The 25,690-nt window shown below is 36.1% G+C and overlaps 1 protein-coding gene across 2 annotated transcripts in view; it reads left to right on the forward strand.

Moving 5' to 3' along the window:
• Positions 1-2,562: 2,562 nt before the first annotated feature.
• Sytl5 (synaptotagmin like 5) overlaps positions 2,563-25,690 on the forward strand; it is a 112,910-nt gene continuing 89,782 nt past the window's right edge. For both annotated transcript variants that reach the window (XM_027927454.3, XM_027927455.3), the window contains exon 1: positions 2,563-2,681. In XM_027927454.3, coding sequence (XP_027783255.2) covers positions 2,563-2,681 — 119 coding nt within the window. The remainder of the gene's footprint in view (positions 2,682-25,690) is intronic.

A 25,690-nucleotide genomic window follows, 5' to 3' on the forward strand; every position in this document is an offset into this window, starting at 1 on the left:
TGTAATGATAATATATTCATTGACTGAGTTTCCAATTATTTTTTCCATGTCAGCATAAAATCAAAGAGACACACAAAGAATGGAAAGAGTCAATCATGTTCTTTATGTGAGGAGACAGCAGTTGACAGTGATGCACAATCCAAACCATTAAATTTTCTGAAGTGCCCCTGTTGCTCTTAACCTTGCTTCTTCCTGTTTGTTTCAATCTTGGGGCCCTCTGATCCCTGATGCCTCTAAGGCTTTAGATATGGAAGAAAGATTTAGAGTAAATGCAGACAGTCTGCAATGACTTGGGCAATTTCCTCCGAGGTGGCTACCTCTTGGTCTGTAGGAAACAGTTCAATTTTGAGTCATTTCAACAACATTTTGGTTTGGTGCTTACTGTATACAAAAAACAGGGGATTGGAAAGTTGGGAAGGCTCTGGACTCGAACCTGTCCTTTCAGTTGTTCTGAGATTTTGAGGTCATCCTGATCTTATGGCTATTGCAAGGCCCCAGAGCAGTCTTTGAGTGGCTATCTGGTTATGTCTGCAAGTCTGGCAAGAGCCAAGCAAACCATGTATAACTCGCATGTAGAATGTAGTTCATAGACCTGAGGAGAGACTAAGGGATAGTATGTTGGGATGATGTTCAATCACAAAATCCAACAGATCACCCTAGGAGTCATCATCTTTGAGGAACTGTACAGAGGGAATCCAAATCAATAAAATGTGCTCAAAAGTTAGTGATGAGAGACAGGGCCTGGTAAGCTTCTTATGTTCACAAGGGGGTAGTTTTAAAACATCTATTTTGTAGTTCAGTAGTTGCCCCCATATAGCATCCCAAGACTTCCATAATGGATGCCTGAAACTGAGGATAGTAATGAACCATATATACACTAAGTTTTTTTCCTGTCTACCACATAGTACCATAGTTAATTTGTCCTTCTATGTTTTATGACCTATGTCTTATGCCTTCTTAAAACATATGTTTTAAGCCTCATTTGTCTCACTATTTTTGCACTCTGAGGCCATTATCAATAATCATTACTTGAACATAAACACTGCAATATGGATTAACAAGATGGCTATTAAGTGAGTAATGGGCAGGTAGTATATACAGTATGGATACCCTGAACAAAGGGAGAAGCCACATCCTGAGCAGGACAGAATGGGATGGCACAAAATGTCATCACTCTACTCAAAATGGCACACGATTTAAAACTTCAGAATTGCTTGCTTTTGGAATTTTTTATATTTTCAGACTGAAGTTGACTTCAGGTAATTGAAACTGCAAATGAGCGGGGATATATATATATATATATATATATATATATATATATATATATCATATTATATATATTACATATTTGTGATAATTATATATATATATATTACATATATATATATATATATATATATTACATATATATATATATATATATATATATATATATATACACACACTACATATTTGTGATAATTCACAAACAACTGCATAAATCATGAGAAATAAAGCCCTTCTTATGAGTAAAACATTACCCAGTATAGGGGAAGGCCCTGTGTTCTCCTCTGTGATTATATGAAAGTAATCAGGATCTTGAATTTCCCCTGAATTTACCTATATTTATACTACTAATGTATGTAGTTCTAAATTAAATAAAATAAAAGATACAAGATATAGCCTTCATATTGCAGTCATTCTGCATGAATTCTTCTGTAAATGAAGCATTTTCATTCATTGTTTGTGAGATATATTTAGATTGATACATAGTATGTATTTATACTTGTTTCACCAGTTGTGCTTTTTATGCCTATGGCCCTAGTTTGGTGGGGGGAGAGAAGGAGGGAGCTGCTTAAAGGGTCCTGACCTGTCGTGGACCATCCAGTATGTGCATTTAGTGTCCCAAAGTGGTGACCCAATCCAGCTTCAAGAATGATGATAGGATCTGGCTGTCAGAGGAAGCCAATTATAATAGAAGAAACTGAATTTGCATGGAGGGCCTGGAATCAACTCAATGCCATTTTGTGGTTTAAAAAACAAAACATGAAATAAGTATTTAATAAATGCATGTTTGCTGATTTTAAAAATGTTGTTTGTGTTAGGTACATTGGTATTTCAAAAATTATGTCGTTTTACAAGTGCTGTGGGGAAAACTGCCTAATTAATTTTTCTCTTTTGTTTCTTCCACCTTTTCAGTATTTTAATCATTCTGTCCCAGGGGATCTGAATCCTGCTTTGCAGCTTTCTGAAGAACCCAAGTTGAGCATCATTAGTGAAATTCAGCCGCTGTCTGACTACACATCACAGTAAAGCTTTGGAAATTTTTTTCTTTTTTTTTTTAGTTAAAACAATAATGACTTTCTTGGAACACAATTCCAGTAGAGTCTGTTTTCTGTGTATCCTGGAAGACTATCTAGCCACCATCAGCAATTCTGCAGAGACTTTATAAAAACTACTTTCACCAAACTTGAACTGAGTGACTCTGAGTTGGCCAAGGGGAACCTCAGCAATCGTCCACATCATTTCACCCTCTGGAAGATTCAACCAGTGAGTCCTACTCACAGCTGCCCCTGAAATATCATGTCTAAGAATTCGGAATTGATCAATCTGTCATTCTTATTAGATCATGAGAAGGAAATGATCCTGGGAGTCCTAAAGAGAGATGAATATTTGAAAAAAGTAGAGGACAAGAGAATAAGGTAAGATCCTTTTATCATTTCCTCCCTCCTTGACTGTTTCCTGTTTGAAGCAATTTAAATCAGAAATAGGGTAAGTGTGACCGCATTGGAAACAGATGTTTGTCAGGGACGTTATGGGTTCCCAATAGTGGACCAAATATTAGAAAACATCTTCGGTATTTCAGCAATTAGTAAAATAGGAACATGAACTCCATTGAATCATATGGTGTTAGTGAGAGCGCTCATTTGCTAACAACATCATAACTAATACCTAAGAAGAACGATACTCAAGTTCGTTTAACAACCCTGGTATGTATTTGTTGTGTGACTTTGAGCAAGTTATTTGCTATGATTTGGATCTTGACTATTCCTCAAAGGCCTATATGTTAATGTCATGGTCCCCAGCTTGGTGCTCATGAGAGGTGTTAGAAACTATAAGAAATGGGGCCTATCTTCAATAGATGAATGGATAAAGAAACTGTGGTGTATATACACGATGGAATATTACTCTGCCCTAAAGAAGAATGAAATTATGGTATTCGCAGGTAAATGGATGGAGTTGGAGAATGTAATGCTAAGTAAAGTAAGCTAATCCCAAAAAACCAAAGGCCGAATGTTTTCTCTGATATGAGGATGCTGATACATAATGAGGATGGGGGGGGAAGCATGGGAGGAATGGAGGAACTTTAGATAGGGCAAAGGGGAGGGAGGGGAAAGGAAGGGGACATGGGGGTAGGAAAAATGGTGGAATGAGATGGACATCATTACCCCAAGTACATGTATGAAGACACAAATGGTATGAATCTACTTTGTGTACAACCAGAGACATGAAAATTTGTGCTGTATATGTGTACTATGAATTGAAATGCATTCTGATGTCATGTATAACAAATTAGAATAAATAAATAAATTTTAAAAAATTTTTAAAAAGAGAGAGATGCGGCCTAGTGGGAGGACTTATGTCACTGGGGTTGTGCCCACAAAGGGGATTGTGGGACACCAATCTCTTTTTTTTTTTTTTTTTTTTTTTTTTGCTTTCTGGTCACCATGAGGTAAATAGGCATCCTCTGCCACATGCACCCACTATGTGTATTGCCTTGTCAAAGCCCAAAAGCAACTGGAACAAGCCACCATGGGTGGAAACCATGAGCCAAAATAAACATTTTCTGTTTTTAAGTTGATTATTTCAGATATTTTGTCATAGTAACAGAAAGCTGAAAACACATTACTCAATTTCTTCATGCCTTGCTTTCTCATCAGTAAAACAAAGATAATAAGTCAAGCGTGGTGGCGCATACCTGTAATTCCAGCAGCTCGGGAGGCTGAGATAGGAAGATCATGAGTTTAAAGCCAGCCTCAGCAATGGCGAGGCCCTAAGCAACTCAGTGAGACCCTGTTTCTAAATAAAATACAAAATAGGGCTGGGGATGTGGGTCAGTGCCTCTGGGTTCAATCCCTGGTACCAAAAAAAGAATAGTACCTCACAGGATTGTTGAAGAAAGGTAATTATCAAGAAAGATGATACACATGCAATGCTTGGTACCTGAGTATTCAATAAACATGAGTTATTATTTATTTGTAATGCCTTTCTCAGGTCAGTCTTATTGGAACTTTGCCTTTACCCACACCTGGGAGAAGAAGAAAGGGATCTGGATAGTGAAAAGTTCCCATGGTAACTCCCGAGTCAGTTGAATTTATTGACATAAGTTTCTATGTGAATGGAGTTGAGCAATATGAATACAGTTGGGTTTCACATACATTTTAGGCAGGGCTGATATTTAGTTGGTTTCCCAGGTATGACCTCACCTGTGTGTCAGCCAGCATCCACTCTGATTGGTTGCATCATCTGCTCTGAATTGTCATATCATCATTATGATTAGTTGCAATACCCATTGTCATTGGTTGCTGCCTGTACTGGTTATTACACCTCACCCCAGAAGAGAGGTTATACATAAAAATCAATATAAAGAAATTCCCTCTTCAATAACTGCCAACTGTGCATGGTGTACTTTTTTGGTCTTTTGTGGCTCCCCAAATAATAATCTGAGTCTTATATTTATTATTTTATTTTCTGGTGCTGAGGATTGAATCCAGAGCCTTGTGCATGATAAGCATGATAAACATAAACTCTGTCACTGAGCTGCACCCCCAGCTCATGAAACTTATTTTACTTGAGGATAAAACTTGTCATAAAATTATCTTCACATGTTACAAAAATATTCACTATTCCTGAAGCAAGTAGGATCCTTAGAATTGGAACTACATCAAAATATTCTTGACTTGATATTTATTTCATAGTTAAAAGTACAGAGACTTTATTTCTACTTTTCCAAGATATTCAACCAATCTTATAGAAACCAAAGGTTTTGATTAAAATTATTGTCCTTTTTCGAGGCCTAGAATTCAAGTGCAGTTAATTATTGTAAAGAAATCAGGAATTGTATTTTTGGCATTAGTGTAGTCTAGTTGCAAAAGTGAATAAATTGTGTAATGCACTGCAGAAAGTGACATTGTTTATGGGAGATGATGTATTAACTTATTGGTGACATTCTCAGGGAAATTAAAAATCATTCCCTAGGAAGAAATAATTTAATACCAGATCCCAGGAAGCATTGAAATATAAAAAATAGGATTTTATTCAGAATATTTGTTACTGTCATTCTCAATAACTTTTTGAAATAATCTATTATACTCCCTCTTCTCTTTTCCCATTTTATTTTTTCCTTGTCTTCTTACCAACTATAAATGAATAAAGCCAATTGTGTAATTTACAACAGAGCTGTCAAGAATACCATCACTAATTTCCTGGATTTTTCAAACTTTTGAGAGTAGCAGAAAAAAAGGCTTCTATAGATCCAAGAGACACTTTTATAGAAAATAGGTGTTTTAAAGCTATGTTTTTTCCCCTTCTTTAATAATAACAGTGGCTAATATTTATTGAGTGTCCTGTATAACTGCATTAGATATGTTGTCTCATTTTGGTCTGAGCTCTCAAGACAGGAGCTTAGGCTGGGTGACTCAGACTCAGCCACCCTTAATGGCCTCATGTATTGAGAAGTCATCCCAAAGTGGGTGGCAAGATGTTTAGAGTACATGCTGTTGAATCACACATCCAGAATTCAAATCTTAGATGCATCATGAAATCTTTCGATTACTTTAGACAAGAAGCTTCCATAGATAAATCTATTTCCCCATCTGACAAAATAGAAATAATAATAGTAGTTACCTTATACGGTTGGCTTTAGGATTAAATCAGTTGTCTTTAGGTGACTGGTGTTTCCCATAGAGCTACAAGTGACAGGCAACTCTCCCCTGCGTCCCCTTCTCCCTTACAGATTTCTCTGAGAGTACTTCAGAAGTCACTTGTACACAAGTGTACATCTCAGAATTATTTCTGGAAGATCCAGCCCAAAAGACTGTAAAGCTTCTATTACTAAAGATATTGCTATTTAACAAAGTTAGTTTTAAGGGAAATATACATATAATAAGTCTGGGGGGTAACATTAAAAGTGAGGATTTTTGGTTTATTTGATTTACAAATTAAGATGTTCCCAGCAATTTTTATCATAGTCATTAGGGTTTAGATACTGGCAAAACAAGAAATGAGGCACTACATTTAAGCACCTTGGTCAGACTTTACTTTCTGTTTTTTTTTTTTTTTTTTTTTTTTTTATCCTTTATCCTTCTCTGATTCTTCCTCTTTTTTTTTTTTTTTTTTTTTAGAGAGAGAGAGAGAGAGAGAGAGAGAGAGAGAGAGAATTTTTTTGGATATTTATTTTTTTTCAGTTTTCAGCGGGCACAACATCTTTGTTTGTATGTGGTGCTGAGGATCGAACCTGGGCCGCACGCATGCCAGGCGAGCGCGCTACCGCTTGAGCCACATCCCCACCCCTCTTCCTCTTTTTTATTGTAAGTTTAAATACAACCTAAATCCACTCAGTGCAGCTTAATTTGGACTCAGTATGTCTGCATGATAGTGAAACTCTGCAAATACTTTTGTATCACCTGCTTTCTACTGGTCCATATTGGACTATTGAGAGAAGAGCAGATTGATATAAAAGAACAGAAGACTTCTCGGGGTATTCTGCTATAGAATCCAGAGATTCTGTGATATTCAATTGGAGGAAAACTATACCCTTATTTTTATCAGCTTTAAGTGAAATTCAGCATGTCATTCAGTTATGAATGTAGGCAGAACACCACAGTAGTATTAACTGTATCTCTGACTTTGTCACCAGGAGAGGTGGTAGAAATTAACATATCACATTGATGATGTAACAAATACTTCAAAATATCATTTATGTTCATCACTACTACAAAATCATGGCAATTATTATGTCTGCCAAAGGATTTTGTTATTTAATATGAAAATGAAGTACCTATTATTGTAGAGCAATTTAATTTAATTTTTTTTTTTCTTTTTGTCCACTCTTAGGAATGGAATCCAGGGCCTTACACATTCTAGGCAAGTGCTCGGCAAACACTGAGCCATATTCTCAGTTCCAATTTATTTTTTAATATTTTAATACTGCATTTCAATATAATTAAGTTTCTTTGTAAACCTGTGTATTGTATAATATGCAGACAAAAGCATGATTCTGAGATCAGGGTCCTTAAGCTTCACCAGGCTAGCAGAATACTTCATGGCACCAAAAACAGGAAGGTGCCCAATATAGAAGCTCACAGGGGAAGACAGATATGTAACAAACTAAAGAAAATAAGCACAAACTAGAGGCAGAACCCAGAGGTTAGCATAGAACACACTGTCTTTGGGGATTCTATTAGTCAGGACTCTCCAGAGAAACAGAACCAATAGAATGTACATAGATAGATAGATAGATAGATAGAATAATGGAGAGATACATGGACAGGTAAAAGTATTTATTATAAGGAATTGACCCATGTGATTGTGGAGGTTGAGAAGTCCAGTTCCAGGAAAAAAAATGGCATAGTTTCAATCCAAGTCCACAGGCCTGAGAACCATGAAAGCCAATGGTGTGAATTTCGGTCCAAGTCTGAAGGCCAAATGCAAGAGAAAACTGATCTCCCAGCTTGATTGTCAAGCAGAGAAAGAGAATTATTTATTACTCAGCCTTTTATTCTATTCAGCTCTTTACTAGATCAGTTGAAGGTCACTTATACTGGAGAGGGCAATGTACTTTATCTAGTCTACTGTTAATCTTATCCAGAAACACTGCAACAAGAAATATCCAGAAACAATGTTTAATCAAATATCTGGGCACTCAGTGGCCCAGTTAAGTTGCCATATATACTTAGCAGGAAAAAAAAAATATATATATATATATATATATATATATATATATATATATATAATATCAGTAAAGGGACTATTGCCATATAGTCCCTTTATTACACTTTTTTTTTGGGGGGCGCACTGGAGATTGAATCCAGGGTCACTTAATCACTGATCCACATCCCCAGCCCTATTTTTTTGTTTTCTTTTTCTTTTTTGAGACAGAGTCTCACTACATCCTTAGGGCCTTGCTAGGTTGCTGAGGTTGGTCTTCAATTTACAATCTTCCTGCCTCAGCCTCCAAAGTCACTGGAATTAAAAGTACGAACCACTACTTCTGGCTTTCTTACACTTTTGTGAATTTTATAGCTAGTACTGGCTTTGCATTCCTATTTCTCTCTCTCTCTCTCTCTCTCTCTCTCTCTCTCTCTCTCTCTCTCTCTCTCTCTCCCTATCTATCTCTATCTCTCCCCTTGCATCTCACCACTTGTGGCTATTCCTTACTCTAACTTTGCCAGATCAGACAGGGAACTTAGTCTTTTTTACTTCTTATCCTCCCAAACCATCAACACAAGGAATGTAGGTGTGTAACATGTTTTATTGCAGCAGTAAACTTTGATGCTTCCCATTTCAAAAATCGTTTCCACCATGCTACAGAGATATAAATTGATATCTTGTGGAAGTTGAAGGTAATGTAATTATGAATGAGATACAAATTGAAGAATTGTTTGAGCTTGACTTCAAAATGAGAAAAAGATTTCAAAATTGTCAAATAATTATAGGTCAGCTGTATTTCAGTTCTCTACCATAACATGCAAAATTGCTTTCAGATTCTGCTAATCAGTTTCAGAATGAAATAGAAGTCAAGTAATTTTTAAAAGAATTATAAAGATTACAAAGAAGAATCTTACTCCACTAGTCAAGAAATTGGAGTTTAAAAAGCAGTAGGTTGATTATGTGCTTGTGTGTTTATTTGAGTAGATCTTCCTTTGAAATGAAAAAACTGGAAGAAGAAAAAATATAAAAGTTGTATCAAATTAATGTTTTAGACCTTATGCCCAGATGTTATCCACAGTCAACAAAACCACTGAAATGTGACATTATTTGAGGTGGGACTGGTTGCTGGAAGCTCATGAAGATACTCCATACCCAGAAGGTACAGAGCAACCCTGATAATTACCTCCAGGCATAAGGGCTTTGGGCTGGGGGGGAGTCACCTGCCCACTACCATTATATTCTAGGTTCATCCAAATATACATTATTTTCCTTCAGACCAAGCAGAAAGGAGTCATAGGAGACAACTAGACACAGGGTTTAACTGTTAGAGGATAAGATAATTTTAAATGTTCTCTGTGGAAAACAAATCACTCAGATTTCTTGATGGCTCTAATGCATCAAAGAAAGAGGGAAGAATTGTTACAAAGAAAATTGAGCTATCAATAGTAATTGCAAATGGAAAAAAATACGGACAGTTTGTGACTACAAAACAGAGATCACTGTTGATTGTATCATATCCTAGATTTTTCTAACTGAAAGAACTCAGACTAACATAAAATATATATGACTCATAATATCTACTCCAAAAATTCTCATTAACACAGTTTTAATGCACTTGATCTCCTACACCTAAAAACAAATACTATTCAATGTCTACTTTGTGGTATTGGTTCATTTAAGAGTTCTTCAGCTTATAAATAACTATTCACTTTAGCAGTTCATTTGTGGGTTTTATTCTCTCTAAGGGGATGTCATTTCCATTTGGCCACCACACACAAAAATGCAGCAACCTTTACATTCTCTTGGGTACCTAATCTTGGGCTTTACTTGGTGGCAGACCCTCTTCATTGCTTTACAGCATACATTTCTACTTTCCCTCCCCATTCAAACTTGCTTTGCTCAGCTCCAGAAAAAGATTATTTTTTTAAAAATAATTAGTCATACTTAGACGAGGATTCCTCTGCAACTGTAATTGATCTTCAGGTGGACATGCGACCCAAAACAGGCCAGTTAGAAATGGGTCTAGTTTTTATTAAAGGTTCTCTTTCCCACTGGACATGTTCAAGAAAGCATGTTATCCCAGTTATTACTGAGGACGAAGGCCAGTGATTGATTGATGAAATTGAGCCAAAAGAATGGTTAATAATTATTGTTAGCATTTTTTTGTTGTAGTTACTGGGGATTGATCCCAGGGGCACTCAACCACTGAGCCACACCTCCAGCCCTTTTTATTTTTTTTTGTTTTGAGACAGTGTCTCACTGAGTTGCTTAGGGCCTCACTAAGTTCCTAAGGCTGGCTTTGAATTCTCGATCCTCCTGCCTCACTTTCCAAGCTGCTGGGATTACAGGTGTGCACCGCCATGCCAGGTTATTTGTTAGCATCTAGAATCTATCACATTTCTGAAATTCTTATTTAAACCATATAATATGCTTCCTTATTATTTATAGCAATTTCAATCAGATTCTCTGTTATATGCAGTTAAAAGCATCCTACAATCCCCAAGAGTCAGAATTAACCAACATTTGTGCAGTATCCTTTATAGGCCTAGTGCTATTTTGGGAGGGGGAGTCAGGTTCTAGTGATCTAATCAGGTCTTTGCACATGCTAAGCGCATACTCTACCACTAAGCTACATCCCTAACCCCAATGGTTATTTTTATTGTTGAAATAATGGAAATGAGCTTAGACACAATTTTCATGCTTATTGGATCTATAAAGAAGTTTGTAGTTATAAATCATGTATTTATTTATTTATGTATTTATTAATGGAGTAGACCGGAGGTCAACAAATTTTCTACATTAAGGGCCTAAGAGTAAATATCTTAGGCTCTACGGGCCATATGTTGTGTGTTACAAGTACTTTGACATTGTAGTATAAAAGTAGCCATCGAAAATATATAAACAAATTGCTATGGCTGTATGCCAATAAAGGTTTGTTTACAAAAACAACAGTGTGCTGACTTTTGGTGTTGATGACAACACCTTGGTAGGTCTAGCCTTGGGAATAGCTGGCTACATTAGAAACCCCCAATAGCTACTTAAGGGGGAAGCAGAACCTCTGTTGTCCAAGAGATTCTTTTCTGGGGACAGCAGGTAGTGGGGATTGAATCCAAGGAACTTTACCACTGAGCTATATCCTTAGCCCTTTCTTTTTTTATTTTGAGACCAAGTCTCACTAAGTTGCTGTGGCTGGTCTCAGATTCGTGATCCTCCTGCCTTAGCCTCTGGAGTTGCTGGGATTGCAGGTGTGTACCACCATGCTTGGTTAGCCCAAGAAATTCAATGGAGTTGGACTATAAACAGCTCTCAGAGATGGAACATTTGCTCCTTGTTAGACCACAACACAAAGAAAAGACCACCGACTCCAACTGAAATCCAATTAAAGCAAGCTTATAATTTTGATCAGCTGGGCTGTCTCTCCCAAAAACTGCAGGAACAGAAGACAGCCCCCCCCCCAGCTCTCTAGGAGCACAGCTTTATAGCACAGAAAGTTACACAAAGGGGGGTTTGAGAACTTACAGATAACAAAATTTTGACAAACATAGCACAAAGGCTAGTTAATATTTTAGCTGGCCCCAACATCAGAATTTATGATTGTCATTAGAGCTTCAAGAGAGGGTCTTATCTGGTCAGGGAGAGCCAGGCATGGGTGAGTTCAAGGCATGGGCAGGCATTCCAAGCAAGTTTAGAAATCTCAGTAATTTATAGTAAAGCCAAAATTAGCTTTTCATACCTTTGTGGTGAGATGACTCCCAATCTTAAGAGGGAATTAGACTGGGTTTATCACTCCTGTCTGGGAGGTTTGATCATTTCACAAAGTCCCACCATCTCCAGATTATGCCTCACCCAGTCTGTAGTAGCACATGTCCTGATACAGCTTAAATGTGTTTCATTGTCTTTACATGGGAAAAAGAATCTGGATGTCTAGAAGATACCAAGAAATAGAGGAACATTCTGCAAAACTGCAATAGACAGGTTATAAATTCATTTGTATAATGATGTAAGAACTACAAATAGTCCCATTTACAGATGAGGAAGCTGATGTGCAGTTAACTTGTCCAAGGTCACTTTATCTAGTAAGTGCTAGGACTGCAATTTGTAACCTCACAGCCTGGCTTCAGAGCTCAGATTCCACTCTTGGACCACTTTGAATTTCTGAGAAATTTATCAAACTTTGTTGGGATAGGTGAGGGCAAAATAGAGATAGTAAGCTATCCAATGCTTCCCTTGCATCAGAGAATGTATTACTCAGTTCACACATATATTCTTGTTTAATCCCCAGATTGTTCCTGAGGTATATGTTATTATAATGTACTATAGCTATGGCAACTGAAATTTGAGAGATTAAAAAATTTGGGGGGGGGGCAGTTATCAGGGATTGAACTCAAAGGCACCCGGCCACTGAGCCATATCTCCAGTCCTACTTTTTTTGTATTTTATTTAGAAACAGGGTCTCACTGAGTTGCTTAGTATCTCACCATTGCTGAGGCTGGCTTTGAACTCACGACCCTCCTGCCTCAGGCTGCCGAGCCACAGGAATTTCAGGCATGTTCCACTGTGCTCGGCTGAGAGATTCAAATTTTCGCCCAGCTGGGAAACATCACAGCTGAGGTTGTCTCATTCATATCACCACCCTTTTCTCTATGCTGTGATGTTTTACACGTATTTAGGCCCTTTTGAATGTCCGCCCATGGCCTTTCCAACAGCTGTCACAGAAATGAAACTAAACAGAAAAACATTTCCTTATTTTGGTATTTACTGACAGTTCTGACCTATAAGCTGTATGACATTATCCAAAGTTACTATGACTTTTTTCAAACAATAAAAAGGAACAAAAGTTCTTCAAGTTCTGCTATTCTTTATGCTGATGGAAAACCCAAGTACAAGTTTATTGTTTTGTTCTACACAGCTGGTTTCACAGAAGTGGGCCACTATGCAAGCCAAAGCTTAGCATCATCAAGAGACCATAGACCCCAGTCTGGAAATTAGCATTCACCTTATGGTTTTGTCTTTAATGTGGTTGATTCCTTCAGTTCAGTCCTAGAGGAAGAGAAGGAAGGAGAAATAGAAGGCAAAAGTATATTCAAATTGGCTATTTGGAATCCTGCAGAGAAGCTAAAGATTGGGTTCAAATGGATTTGATGTGATTCTAGGAATTATACATTCAGCCTGGAAGTCAAGGAGAGCAATAAGTACCAAGCAATAATATCCTGTTAGTACTCCACAAACGTTTGATCTGCAGAATTATTTGTTTTTCCAAATCTTATCGCACTGCCGCTAAGAACAAAATTAGTTTGACCTTCTCAAAAACCCAAAGACCCACTGTCTCCATAAAACACCAGGAGAACTATTGGAGCAGACTTCTAGTTTGGTAAACATGTTGTTTTAATCCTAATAGAATTGCCACAAAGCTTCTTCATAGATTAACAGAAATTCCCAGCATGAACATACTGGTTCCCTAATAGAACTCAAACACTTAATGAGTCACAGAGTAAATGAAACAAACAACAACAACAACAAAAAACAGCTCTGCCTTAAATGAATTTAAAACTTTGGGGAGTTTTCCTACCAAGATCTTACTAATTTCAGTATAAACATATATATAGGAAACTTACATATTTTGATTTTGCAGCATTTTCCTCCAAGTAATTTTTACTTCTGGTGCTTACTATAGGCACAGGACCCCAAATATCTGATATTTGGAGACATATCAACCATTTGATTATCCAAATAAATCAACTTATACTTGCTCAGCCATTTATGTTTGAAACTATATGCCACTAATAGTCATAAGTAAGTTTACTACCTATGTAGGTTTTATGTATTTATGTATCTATATCTATGTGTGTGTGTGTCTTTATAGAGATCTATATTATTTCATGCTAATATTATTTGTATTATTTCAAAGATATAGATAGACTGTAGAGAAACATAGAAATAATCTGTCAATATCTGTATTTTTCAAATCTCTGTGTACACACACACACACTCACACACACACACACACACACTATTTCTAAATATCTTTCCCTCTTCCCCCATATTCCCATTTTAATATGTTTCCCTTCTTTTTTGTTCTTCTGTAGCCAGAATTGGCATAGAGGACATGACTGTAGGCATCAGGGGTTAACTTGTACTCATAGCCAGTAAATTTCCCTTCTTTTTTACTATAAATTGCAAAAACATAGAATGATCCACCTTATGTTATCTAGAATGTGACTAAACGTTAAGTCTGGGAGGGAGAGTGAACAAGATTCATGCCCACCCAAATATAGATCAATTCATAAGGAAATAAATAATATCAATTATATTTTTGGGAAAATAAGTATTTAATTTCTAAATAAATAATATAAGCAAAATTTTCACTAATAAAAATGTCACTTCTCGGGGCTGGAGTTGTAGCTCAGTGGTAGAGCACTTGCCTGGCATGTGTGAGGCCCAGGGTTTGATCCTCAGCACCACATACAAATAAATAAATAAATAGATAGATAGATAAAAATAAAATAAAATGAAAGATCCATTTACAACTAAAAAATTTTAAAAATGTCACTTCTTACGTTGCAGATTTCAGGCAGGTGATCGTTGTATATTAATAGTAATATTATAAGAATTTCCCCAAATTAATTAAGAATTATTGTTTAATCACTTTTAATCAGTAATAAGATTAGGCTGACATGAGTTTAATAATTTTTCTAACAATTATTTTACTACAGAGCAATTAAGCATAACTGTTGAACATTTAATGCAAATAACTAAAATTAATAAAACTTTTTAAACAGCAAAGGATTAAAAAAATTTTTTTAGTCATAGTTGGACACAATACCTTTATTTTGTTTATTTATTTTTATGTGGTGCTGAGGCTCGAACCCAGGGTCTTGCACGTGCAAGGGAAGTGCTCTACCACTGAGCCACAACCTCAACCTCAAAGGATTTTTTTTACACTGCTGGAGATGGAACTCAGGGCTATACACATGCTAGGCAAACGCTCTAACAAAGAGCTATATGCTCAGGCAAGAATTGCACTAGGATCCAAAAAGGACATCAATGTCTACAATATTTTATATATCCTAAAACCTCTACCCAATTAAATAATCTTTTAATATCTTCTGATATATTTTTCATCATAAAAGTTATAGGCTTATTATAGAAAATCAGAAAATTATATAACCTGAACTTTTAAACCTCACATAGATTTCCTCTTCTCTGAGATAGTCTTCACCTGTGTTGAATTCCTTCCTAACACATTTATGTATTTATTCATAGTTTTTTGTAATTGGAGCCATACTGCATATATATAATTTTATATTCTCTGTTTTTGTTTTATATTATTTCATGAATAGTTTTCATATCATGAAAAAATAGTGATGCACACCTGTAATCCCAGTGGCTGGGGAGGCTGAGGCAGGAGGATCACGAGTTCAAAGCCAGCCTCAGCAACTGTGAGGCGTTAAGCAACTCAGTGAGCCCTGTCACTAAATAAAATACAAAATAGGGCTGGGAATGTGACTCAGTGATCAAGTGCCCCTGAGTTCAATCCCTGGTATCCCCCCCAAATTTTTTGGGGGGGAGCATCATTTTTATTGGCCAGCTATGATTTTGTAAAGTAACAGTCTTATCTTTCTCATGTTATTTTATGAAATGTATATAAATATATATAAATTTTATGCTATTTTATGAAATCTTTAAGATATACATACATATATATAAAGAACATGCATATGCAAGGTTTTGCTTAACTGTTTTATTTCCATGAATGTCTTTATTCTTAAATCTTTTGTCTTAATTATGTTTTGATTCATATTTTAATTTGTTTCCTTTAGATTGAGAAATTGTGTGTCAAGAATGTTATGTCAGTTTCCTCTTAAGTGTTACATTATACCTCTGATAACATCAGTCTTATTTCTATAAATCTGATTTGATAAAGAGGCATTCTATGTTAATTTGCATTTATATGATTACAGAGTTTTTAAATGATTGTTAGTCATTTATATTTCTTCCTTCATGAGTTTTTATTCACTTCCTTTGTCCATTTACTATTGAATATCAGTGTCATTTCAGTATTAATTTATATGAGCTTTGTTTCTCGTATAGTTGGGAAATTCATTTTCCAAGACTCAGAAAAAAATCATTGAGCACTTACTATATGCAAGACATAGGGAATGGAGATGATACTTTTCAATTTAACAGAAGCAAAATTGTATCTTATTTAATTGCACACTTAAAGTCTCCATTTTCCTACAGATTCAAATCAAATTGATATACTATTGTGTAAAACAGAAATAATTGACATCTTTGATAGACTATCTACAACTAGTATTTTTAAGACAAACTTTGCATACTTTTTTAAAAAAATTATAGTTGTAGATAGACACAATACCTTTATTTTATTTATTTATTTTTATGTGGTGTTGAGGATCGAACCCAGTGCTTCACATGTGCTAGGCAAGCGCTCTACCACTAATTCACAACCAAATTTTGCACTCTTTACTTCTGTAATAGTGTACCATTTTTGATTGTAGAAATTAGGACAAGTTTTGCTGTGTCACAAAAATCAAAATAATAGTAGCTTAAATAATACAGAAGTTTCTTTCTTTCTTTTCTTCTTTTTTTTTTTAACCTGGATAAAGTCATGAGGAAACCAATCGGGTCTGGTTATGGTAACTCCATGCTAATCAGAAACCCAGGCTCCTTCAAAATGGTTGCCTGCCATCTTCAACATAGGCTAAGTTTAAATAAAAAAAAAAAAAGAAAAAAACTTATTTAAGGAAAATTTTTATCCAGAACTACTAGAATAGATGTTGAGACTATCACAGTAGGGAAGAGAGATTGGACTTAACTTTAAATATGGCAGAGACTGCTGGGGATTTATAACCAAAAGCAGAATGAACAGGTCAATGGACAGAAAATTCCTAAGAGGAGACATCCAGGAATGGGGATTCTTGCTAGATTTACTTAGCAGGATTCTTGTTAAAACTCAGTTATGCAGGCCAAATACAGGGACCCAGGACAAGGCCTCTCTGAAAAGAGGATTCAGAAAATCTATCTAAAGTTTGGTCAAGGAGAAAGTCTTTGTCTACACACCTTATGGTCAGAGTGGCTGTTCCAGCTTTAGTCATCTTGTCCTTGTTCCAATAGGTAGGGAAATGGACAAAGAACAGAGGAAAAAAAGGTATGTTCTTTTCCCTTTAAGATGTTTCTGGAAAGTTTCATATAGGATGATACGTACATCAAGTTGGCTAGAATGTTGCCATACTTACTTGCAAGGGAGCTTGCATATTTAATTGGGAAATGTAGCCTTTACTCTTGGCAATCATATGACCAAGAAACATATATCTTGTATTGATACAAGAGTAGCAGGATCCCAGATATTTGAGAGGCTGAGGAAGGAGGATTATAAGTTTGAGGCCTGCCTGGGCAATTTAACAAGGTACTGTCTCAAAAACAAATAATACAATAAAATAAATTAAGGCTGGGGTTGTGGCTTAGAGGTAGAGTGCTTGCCTAACATGCGTGAGGTACTGGCTTTGATCCTCAGCGCCACGGAAAGTAAAATAAAGACATTGTGTCCACCTATAAACAAAGAATAAATACTTAAAAATTAATTAAATAAATAAATAGTAGGAAGATATCGGGAGCAACCAGCAATCTGAGAAAATGGAGAAATAGATTCAATTAAGATCATGCATCTTATGGATCATATTTGTTTATTACTCAGCACAAATATCTTCTTTATGTCAAATCTAAAAGTAATTGTCAATGATGGTTTTCAGTGAAATACATAAGAAAAAAACATATAAAATAAACATTTATAATCATCTTCAATTAATTTCAAATAAACATGGTGACTTGATTTTCTGTATCATGATATCGACTTGGAAAACCGCTAATGGTGTTTTCTTTTATATTAACCCTCATCTATGAAAATATGAATCCCTATAAACATCACCTAAAAATGTAAAATGAGAAAAATTCAGTATTCATTGCTTTTACTGTGCATGCATTCCCCTTCCTTGCAGTATTTAAAATAATCTAGCTTGCACAAATTCAATTTAGAGATAAATTTCAGCTATATATCTATAAAAACTATAACTGAAACCCTCTGGTGTGTGCCCATATTCAACAGAAGTGGTTTTTAAAGAAGTTTTCAAGGGCAGCATGTTCCTTTGAAGTATGTATTTTTTGTATAAACACCCAATTTCCTTCCATCCAGTCAATTCTGTCATTGCATTGTCATTGCAATCATTTTTAAAAGCCCAGTATTTTATCCATGTTGTTCCTTAAAGAAATAGAGCTTTCTTCCTTTTTGCTATCCTCATTCTATCTCCACCTACACTTTTTTGGAGCAATCTGTCATATCGATGACAGGACTTTCTGCTGTTTTTGCTATTCAGGAAAGATATTCTTTGGGTTTCAGATGACAAAAACACATCCTTGTTCCTTGGTGGGCCCTGATATTGAGATAATAGTTGTCTTAAGATAAGTCCAGGTGCAAGACTGGGTTGCTGATTACATAGATCATCAGTTTCTGCAATGAATTTAAATTGAGAGTTAACAAACAGCCAAGTATCAAATAGCAATGATTCCTAACTCCCTTACAGTTGTGATAAGCTGTTCTGTCGAAGGATTTATGAGATCTTTGTATTAGGTTCCCCCCACATAGACCTTGAACTCATGATTTGTTTGCAGGTGATTCATAAAAAAAAAAAACAAAAAACAAAAAACAAAACAAAACAAACAAACAAAAAAAAACGACCACAACAAACCAAAAACTAGTAGAGAAAGCAATAGGGAAAGGGAAGAGGCCAAGCAAGGGTGAGATGTCAGGCAGAGCTTGACAGAGGGATCTTGAGCACAACTTCACAGAAGCAGATAATATTTGCTGACTGGACTCCATCATCCTCTCTAAAAAGCATTTAGAATGTCATTGCCCTTTTGCAATATACATGAGTGCATTTAATATCTTTGAAAAGTCCATAATGATCCACTGATTCCTCTCTTGGGTTGTAAGGGATTAGTTAGGCTCTTCCTTGTGTGCTTTTAATTATTTCCCCTCAGTCTACCGCTTTTCAGTATTATTGCTCTTTTCGTTTGTTTGCTTTTTTGTGCGATTTTGCTGTAGTCAGCTGCCTGTCTATTCATATGATTTTTGTGACACTTCCTGGTATATTCCTATGAGCCAAGCTTTTTAGTGTCAAGAAGTGCTTGGTGTCATCTGCAGACATAAGAATTTCATAATGGCCTCTTAAGATACTGTTTAAACATGAATTTAGCATAATTCACAAGATTTTTTCTTTCTTTCTTTTTTGGTACCAGAAATTGAACCCAGGGGCACTTAACCACTGAGCACATTCTCAACCCTTTTTATTTGTTATTTTTATTTTGAGACAGAGTCTCACTAACTTGCTTAGGGCATCCCTAAATTGCTGAGGCTGGCTTTGAATTTGCAATCCTTCTGTCTGAGCTTTCTGCGTCTCTGGGATTACAGGCATGCACCACAGGACTGGCTCCCAAAACTTCTGTAACTAGACAAGTAATTCTGTTCCTTGTTACTTTCCCTGAAACAATATTTTTAGTTTTCTTTTCTTTCTTTTTTTTTTTTTTTTTTTTTAGTTCTAGGTGGACATACCTTTATTTTGTTTATTTGTTTTTATGTGGTGCTGAGGATCAAACCCAGTGCCTCACACATGTGAGGGATTGAACTCAGGGGCACTTGACCACTGACTGAGCCCCATCCCCAGCCCTATTTTGTATTTTATTTAGAGACAGGGTCTCACTGAGTTGCTTAGTGCCTCGCCATTGCTGAGGCTGGCTTTAAACTCGCGATCCTCCTGCCTCAGCCACCCAAACTGCTGGGATTACAGGCATGCATCACTGCACCTGGATCTCTGAAACAATTTTTTATCCAAGCAAATTTTTCTGCATTTTCAGAGGGTATTTGTTCTTTTTACTAGATTTTGATTTGAAAACTAATCAAAATTTTCATGAAGTTTATTAGATCAGAGTGGTGCTTATTGAAGAATGGCTCCATTGGGGAATGTGTGTCATGAAAGACTTTGTGGTGAGGTTGAACTTGGGCAGATGCCATATGGTGGGAGAAGCAGGGCAGGCAGAAGAAATCCTTCATGTGCACTGAAGCTTAACTTTGAGTGTTCAACATGGCTTTGCCCAATTGGGAAAGAAATAGCAGTCACTAATAAATATAGAGTCCTTTCCTAGCAAAGATATTTTAATAGATCGAGAACCAGTGAAAGGACTCTGATGTGTGAGAAGAGCATAGATGTTGAAAAATAAAACTCTGGATCTGAATCCTGGCTTAAGAGCTCCATGACCCACAGCAAGTTGCCTCTCCAAGAATCTACTTTCTTACCTATCAAGTGGGAATTGCAATTCCTTTCTCATGGGTTGTTGTCCAAGTTTAATGGCGTGACATGTATGGAAGCATGCCAATCATAGAAGCTACATTCAAAACAAGAGGTAATATATTGTAATTTTCTAGATTTTTATTTGTTTTGCCATGCTGGGGATGGAACCCAGGCCTCAGACATGCTAAGTGAGTGTTCAACCCCAACCCCCAAACAGGTAACATTTTTTTTTATATTCAGGGTACAAAAGGGAGATATGCTCAGCCATGAACTTTCCTCATCAAATGTGACATAGCACCAGAGTTGATGGCATTTCTTCTGAACATGAATATAAGATGGGAGTATTAGGAACTGTGTGCAAGCATCGGCATCAGGCTACAGTGGTGTTATTCTGCCTGCATATATTATCTTAATGATTTTCATCTCGTTGTTTCTGGTTGACAATGTATCTCATCAGTCACTGTGTTTTTTCTCTCTTAATGGAATATGAAACTCTGGCTTGAGACAAGGAGTTCGCTTGCAGATATGGCTGCAGAGGCTGAAGTAAAACCTGGGAATGATGGCTCTGAAAGTATAATAAGAGCTAATATTTACTGAGTTCTTATTGGATTTGTTGAGAACTAGACTTGGCTGCAGATAACAGAAACGCATTATAATAATGACTTAAACAATATGGAAATATATGCCGTTGTAATGTAAAAATCTGGGTTGGCTGATAGATTTGTTCTATTATAGAGGCTCATGAAGCTGGGGTCTGGGCTCCTTGTGTTTTACTGCTCCACTATCTTGAGAGGATAGCTCTTGATCCACAGTGACTCAACCTGTATCCTTAGCCCAGTCTTTGGGAAAGGATAAGGGATTGAGGGAAAAGGGTACTTCCTTTTCCATTAGGGAAATGAGCTTCAGGTTACATACCTCCTTTCTGATCACATTTCACTGGCAATAGTAGGAAATCTACTATTTTAAAATTTTAAGGCTGTGGTTGTGGCTCAGTGGTAGAGCGCTTGTCTAGCATGCATGAGGCACTGGGTTCGATCCTCAGCACCACATAAAAATTAAAAAAAAAAAAAAAAGATACTGTGTCCACCTAAAACTAAAAAATATTTTTAAAAAAATTTAGTTGTACTTTTGATTAACATAATAATCATGCATGTCAATGGGATGCAGTGTGATTTCAACATGTCTATGCAGCATGTATTGATTAAATAAGGATAATTAGGATTTTTCTCTCTTTATCATTTCTTTATGTTTAGAAACTTTGATCTCCTCTCCTCTACTTCTTCATAAAATATATGATGCTGACGCTTTCACAGTTCCTAACACTCCCATCTTATATTCATGTTCAGAGGAAATGCTATCAACCCTGGTGCTATGTCATATTTGATGAGGAAAGTTCATGGCTGAGCATATCTCCCTTTTGTACCCTGAATATAAAAAAAAAATGTTACCGGTTTGGGGTTGGGGTTGAACACCCACTTAGCATGCCTGAGGCCTAGGTTCCATCCCCAGCATGGCAAAACAAACAAAAACCTAGAAAATTACAATATATTACCTCTTGTTTTGAATGTAGCTTCTATGATTGTCATAAAATATATACTAGGATATTGTGAACAAGTCACTCCACTGTGCTGTAGAACACAGAATTTATTTCTCTTAGCTAACAGTGCTTTGGTACTCATTACCCCTACCTCCCTTTATCTCCTAACCCTGCCACCCTTCCCAAACTCTAGTAATTACTGTTCTGTATTCAGACCATCATTTCTAGCTTCCACATATGAGAGCGTGCATATGGCATTTATCTTTCTGTATCTGTCTTATTTTACTGAACATAATCTCTCCATTTCCATCCAGTTAACTGCAGGTGACAGGGTTTCCTTCTTTGTGACTGAATAATATTCCATTGTGTGTATATACCACATTTTCTTTATCTATTCATTCACTGATGAGCACCTAGGTTGATTCCGTTTCTTAGCTATTGTGGATAGTGTTGCAAAAAACATGGACATGCAGATATCTCTGTAGTATGCTGGTTTCATTTCCTTTGAGCATATACCCAGTTGTGGGGGATTGCTGGATGTGGTATATCCATATGGTAGATCTATGTTTAGTTTACTGAGGAACCTCCATAATGTTATTTATAATACTTGTACTAATTTACATTCCCACCACCAGTGTTTGAGACTTTTCCTTTTTATATATTTATTTTTTACTTATAGGTGGACACAATATCTTTATTTTATTTTTATGTGGTGCTGAGGATTGAACCCAGTGCCTCATGCATGCTAGGCAAATGCCCTACCACTGAGCCACACCCCCAGCCCTTAAGACTTCCTTTTTAATACATTTTTTTTAGTTATAGATAAGCACAATACCTTTATTTATTTATTTTTATGTGGTGTTGAGGATCTAATCCAGTGCCTCACATATGTACTAGGCAAGTGCTCTACCGCTGAGCCATGACCCCAACCCTGTTGGTCATTTTTATTACTTCTTTTGAGATACATCTATGCAGATAATTTATCCATTTTTTAAAAATTACATCATTATCCTCCCTCTCCCTTTTATTGAGAGACAGGGTCTTGCTATGTTACCCAGGCTGGCCCCAAACCTCAGGGCTCAAGCAGTCCCCCTGTTTCAGCCTTTCGAGTTGCTAGGACTACAAGGTGTGTGTCACTACACCTGGTGAATGATTTGTTTTTATGTTTTTTTAAGGTTTTTGAGATCTTGGATATTAATTCTTTGTCAGATGAATAATTTGAAAATATTTCCTGCCAGTCTGTAGGTTGTCTCTTCACTCTTTATCATCTCCTGTGCTGTTCAGAGGCCTGTTTGTTTGATATATGGTCCCATTTACTTGTGCTTTTTTTTTTTTTTTTTTTTGCCTGTGCTCTTTGGGGTCTTATCCGAAAAATCATCACCTATACCAATGTCTTGAAGTGTTTCCCCTATGTTTTCTTCTAGTACTTTCATATTCTCAGGTATTGTATTCAGTTCTTTCATTCATTTTGAATTGATTTTTATACAGGGTGAGAGACAGAGGTGGAGTTCCAATCCTCTGCATGTAGATATCCAGTTTTCCCAGCACCATTTATTAAAAGGCTGTCATTTCTCCAATGTATGTTTTTGGCATTGTTTTCAAGAACCAGCTGGCTGTAGATGCATGAATTTATTTCTGGGATCTCCATTCTGTTCCACTGATCTATGTGTCTGTTTTTAATGCACTACTGTGCTATTTTAGCTACTATGGCTCTGTACTGTGTCTTGAAAATCAGGTACTGTGATGCTTCCAACTTTTTTTCAAATTTGCTTTTCTTAAAACTCGGGGTCCTCTGTACCTCCATATGAAATTAAGGATTATTTAGAAATCTAGTCTTTAGTCTGAGTAGCCACGAGCCTTGTTTGATGTTCACTAATGGAGACCTAAAGGGAGAACAGATACTGGGAAACACATACCATACCAGTCTATTCCACAATTACTATGTGTCAAGCTATGCTAAATACTTACAAATATTGTTTCACTTAATAAATTAATAAATATTAATACTTTTAATAAATAAATTAATAATAATTTTATAAGTTAATAAATAGTGTTCTATTTAATGCTCACCAAAGCCAGATGAAGTTGTTTTACAGAGGGGATAGTTTGCAACACAGAGAAATTAAGTCTCCTTAAATTTTCAGACAGGTAAATTAATTGTGGTAAGGTCTCAGAGGAAATAAGTGGCATTACCAGGATTTGATCCCAGGCAGTCTGACTTCAGAGTTCTCTGCTCTGGGGTCAGTATGTAATTCTGGCTTGTTTATTATGTCCCTTAGGTCTTGATGTGTTCTGCTAGATGAGATTGTTTAAAAGCATCAAGAAATAAAGGTCTGTTTATAAATTATTTATTCATGACTTCCTCTTCCGGGAAGCTAGTTGTTTCCATTCTTATCTCGTTTGGTACAAAGTAGTAATCGGTACAACTTTATCTAGACAGGGAAACAAAAGAAAAATACCACCATTCAATGTGACAGGAATTTTAATGAAAGCAATTCCTGATTTGAAAGAAATGTATCTCTTCAATGATAAAGCAAAAAGTCAGTTTAACAGATTGAATTTTTTCAATGATGGAATTTTTTTTTAAAAAAGTGAATTCAGTATATCACCAGAATATAGAAATGAAAAGATTTTATCATTCAATGACAATCAAGATAGTTCATTTTTTTAGTCTTTAATATTTCAACTTCGTATAGCCCATCAATTCATATGTTAATATGAATGCTTCTGTATAGCAATAAAGAAAACTAAAGAATAAACATATTTAAAAATGCAAGCACACCCTGCATTTATCCCAAATGAAGAATTGGTGCTAGCTGGAATTAAATTTCTTCAAAAGCTCTTTTTCTTTTTCTTTTTTTGTATCCCACCAGTTTTTAACAGTTGAGAAGGGGTCATATTTATTTCTATGCATTTTTTCACCAACCTCTCATACTCTTTGCTTTTCTTTCAATAAAAAATTGGAGGAAATGGTTGGAATTTTTAATATTTTGGGGAATCAAAATATTCTTGCTGGCCTAGCACAGTGGCACACACCTGTAATCCCAGTGGCTCAGGAGGCTGAGGCAGGAGGATCAAAAGTTCAAAGCCAGCCTCAGCAACTTAGCGAAGCCCTACGCAGCTCACTGAGACCCTGTCTCTAAATAAATTACAAAATAGGGCTGGGATGTGGCTCAGTGGTCAAGTGCCCCTGAGTTCAATCCCTGATACCAAAAAAATTTTTTTTAAAGTCTTGCTGTCTAAATAAAAGTGAGTAGTTAGAAAAAGGTTAAGGAAGATGGGAAAAGTTTTAGTCTTTAGCAAGGAATCGAGAATATTCTGTAAATTTTTTTATACTCTTACTTTTAGCTACTTTTATTTTTAATTTCTTGTCTTTTATTGGTACATTGTGATTATACTTCACAGTGGGATTCATTATTATATATTTGTATATGAATTACTTTCCCTAGTCCCTCCCCCTTTTTCTCTCCTCGTCCCTCCCTCTGGTCTCCTTCCTCAACTCTGCTGGTATTGCTTCTATTTTTACGGGGTCCTCCTGTTTTAAAACTCTTTCTCTCTAGCTTCCCATAGAAAGAACAGACAACCCTTGACTTTCTGATGGCTTATTTCACTCAACATAAGGCTCTCCAGTTCCACTCATTTTCCTGCAAATTGCATAATTTTCTTCTTCTTTATGGCTGAATAAAGTGCCATTGTACATATAGACCATATTTTCTTTATCCATGGATGGACACCTAGACTGGTTCTCTAACTTTTTTATTGTAAATTGCAGAGAAACATGGGTATTCATGGATAATAGTTTGCTGACTTTAATTCTTTTGGAAAAATACTGAGGAGTGGTATAGCTGGGTCTTATGGGGTTCCATCCCTAGTGTTTGAG

This window comes from Marmota flaviventris, chromosome X (assembly GCF_047511675.1).
Source record: "Marmota flaviventris isolate mMarFla1 chromosome X, mMarFla1.hap1, whole genome shotgun sequence".
NCBI classification, from domain to species: Eukaryota; Metazoa; Chordata; class Mammalia; order Rodentia; family Sciuridae; genus Marmota; species Marmota flaviventris.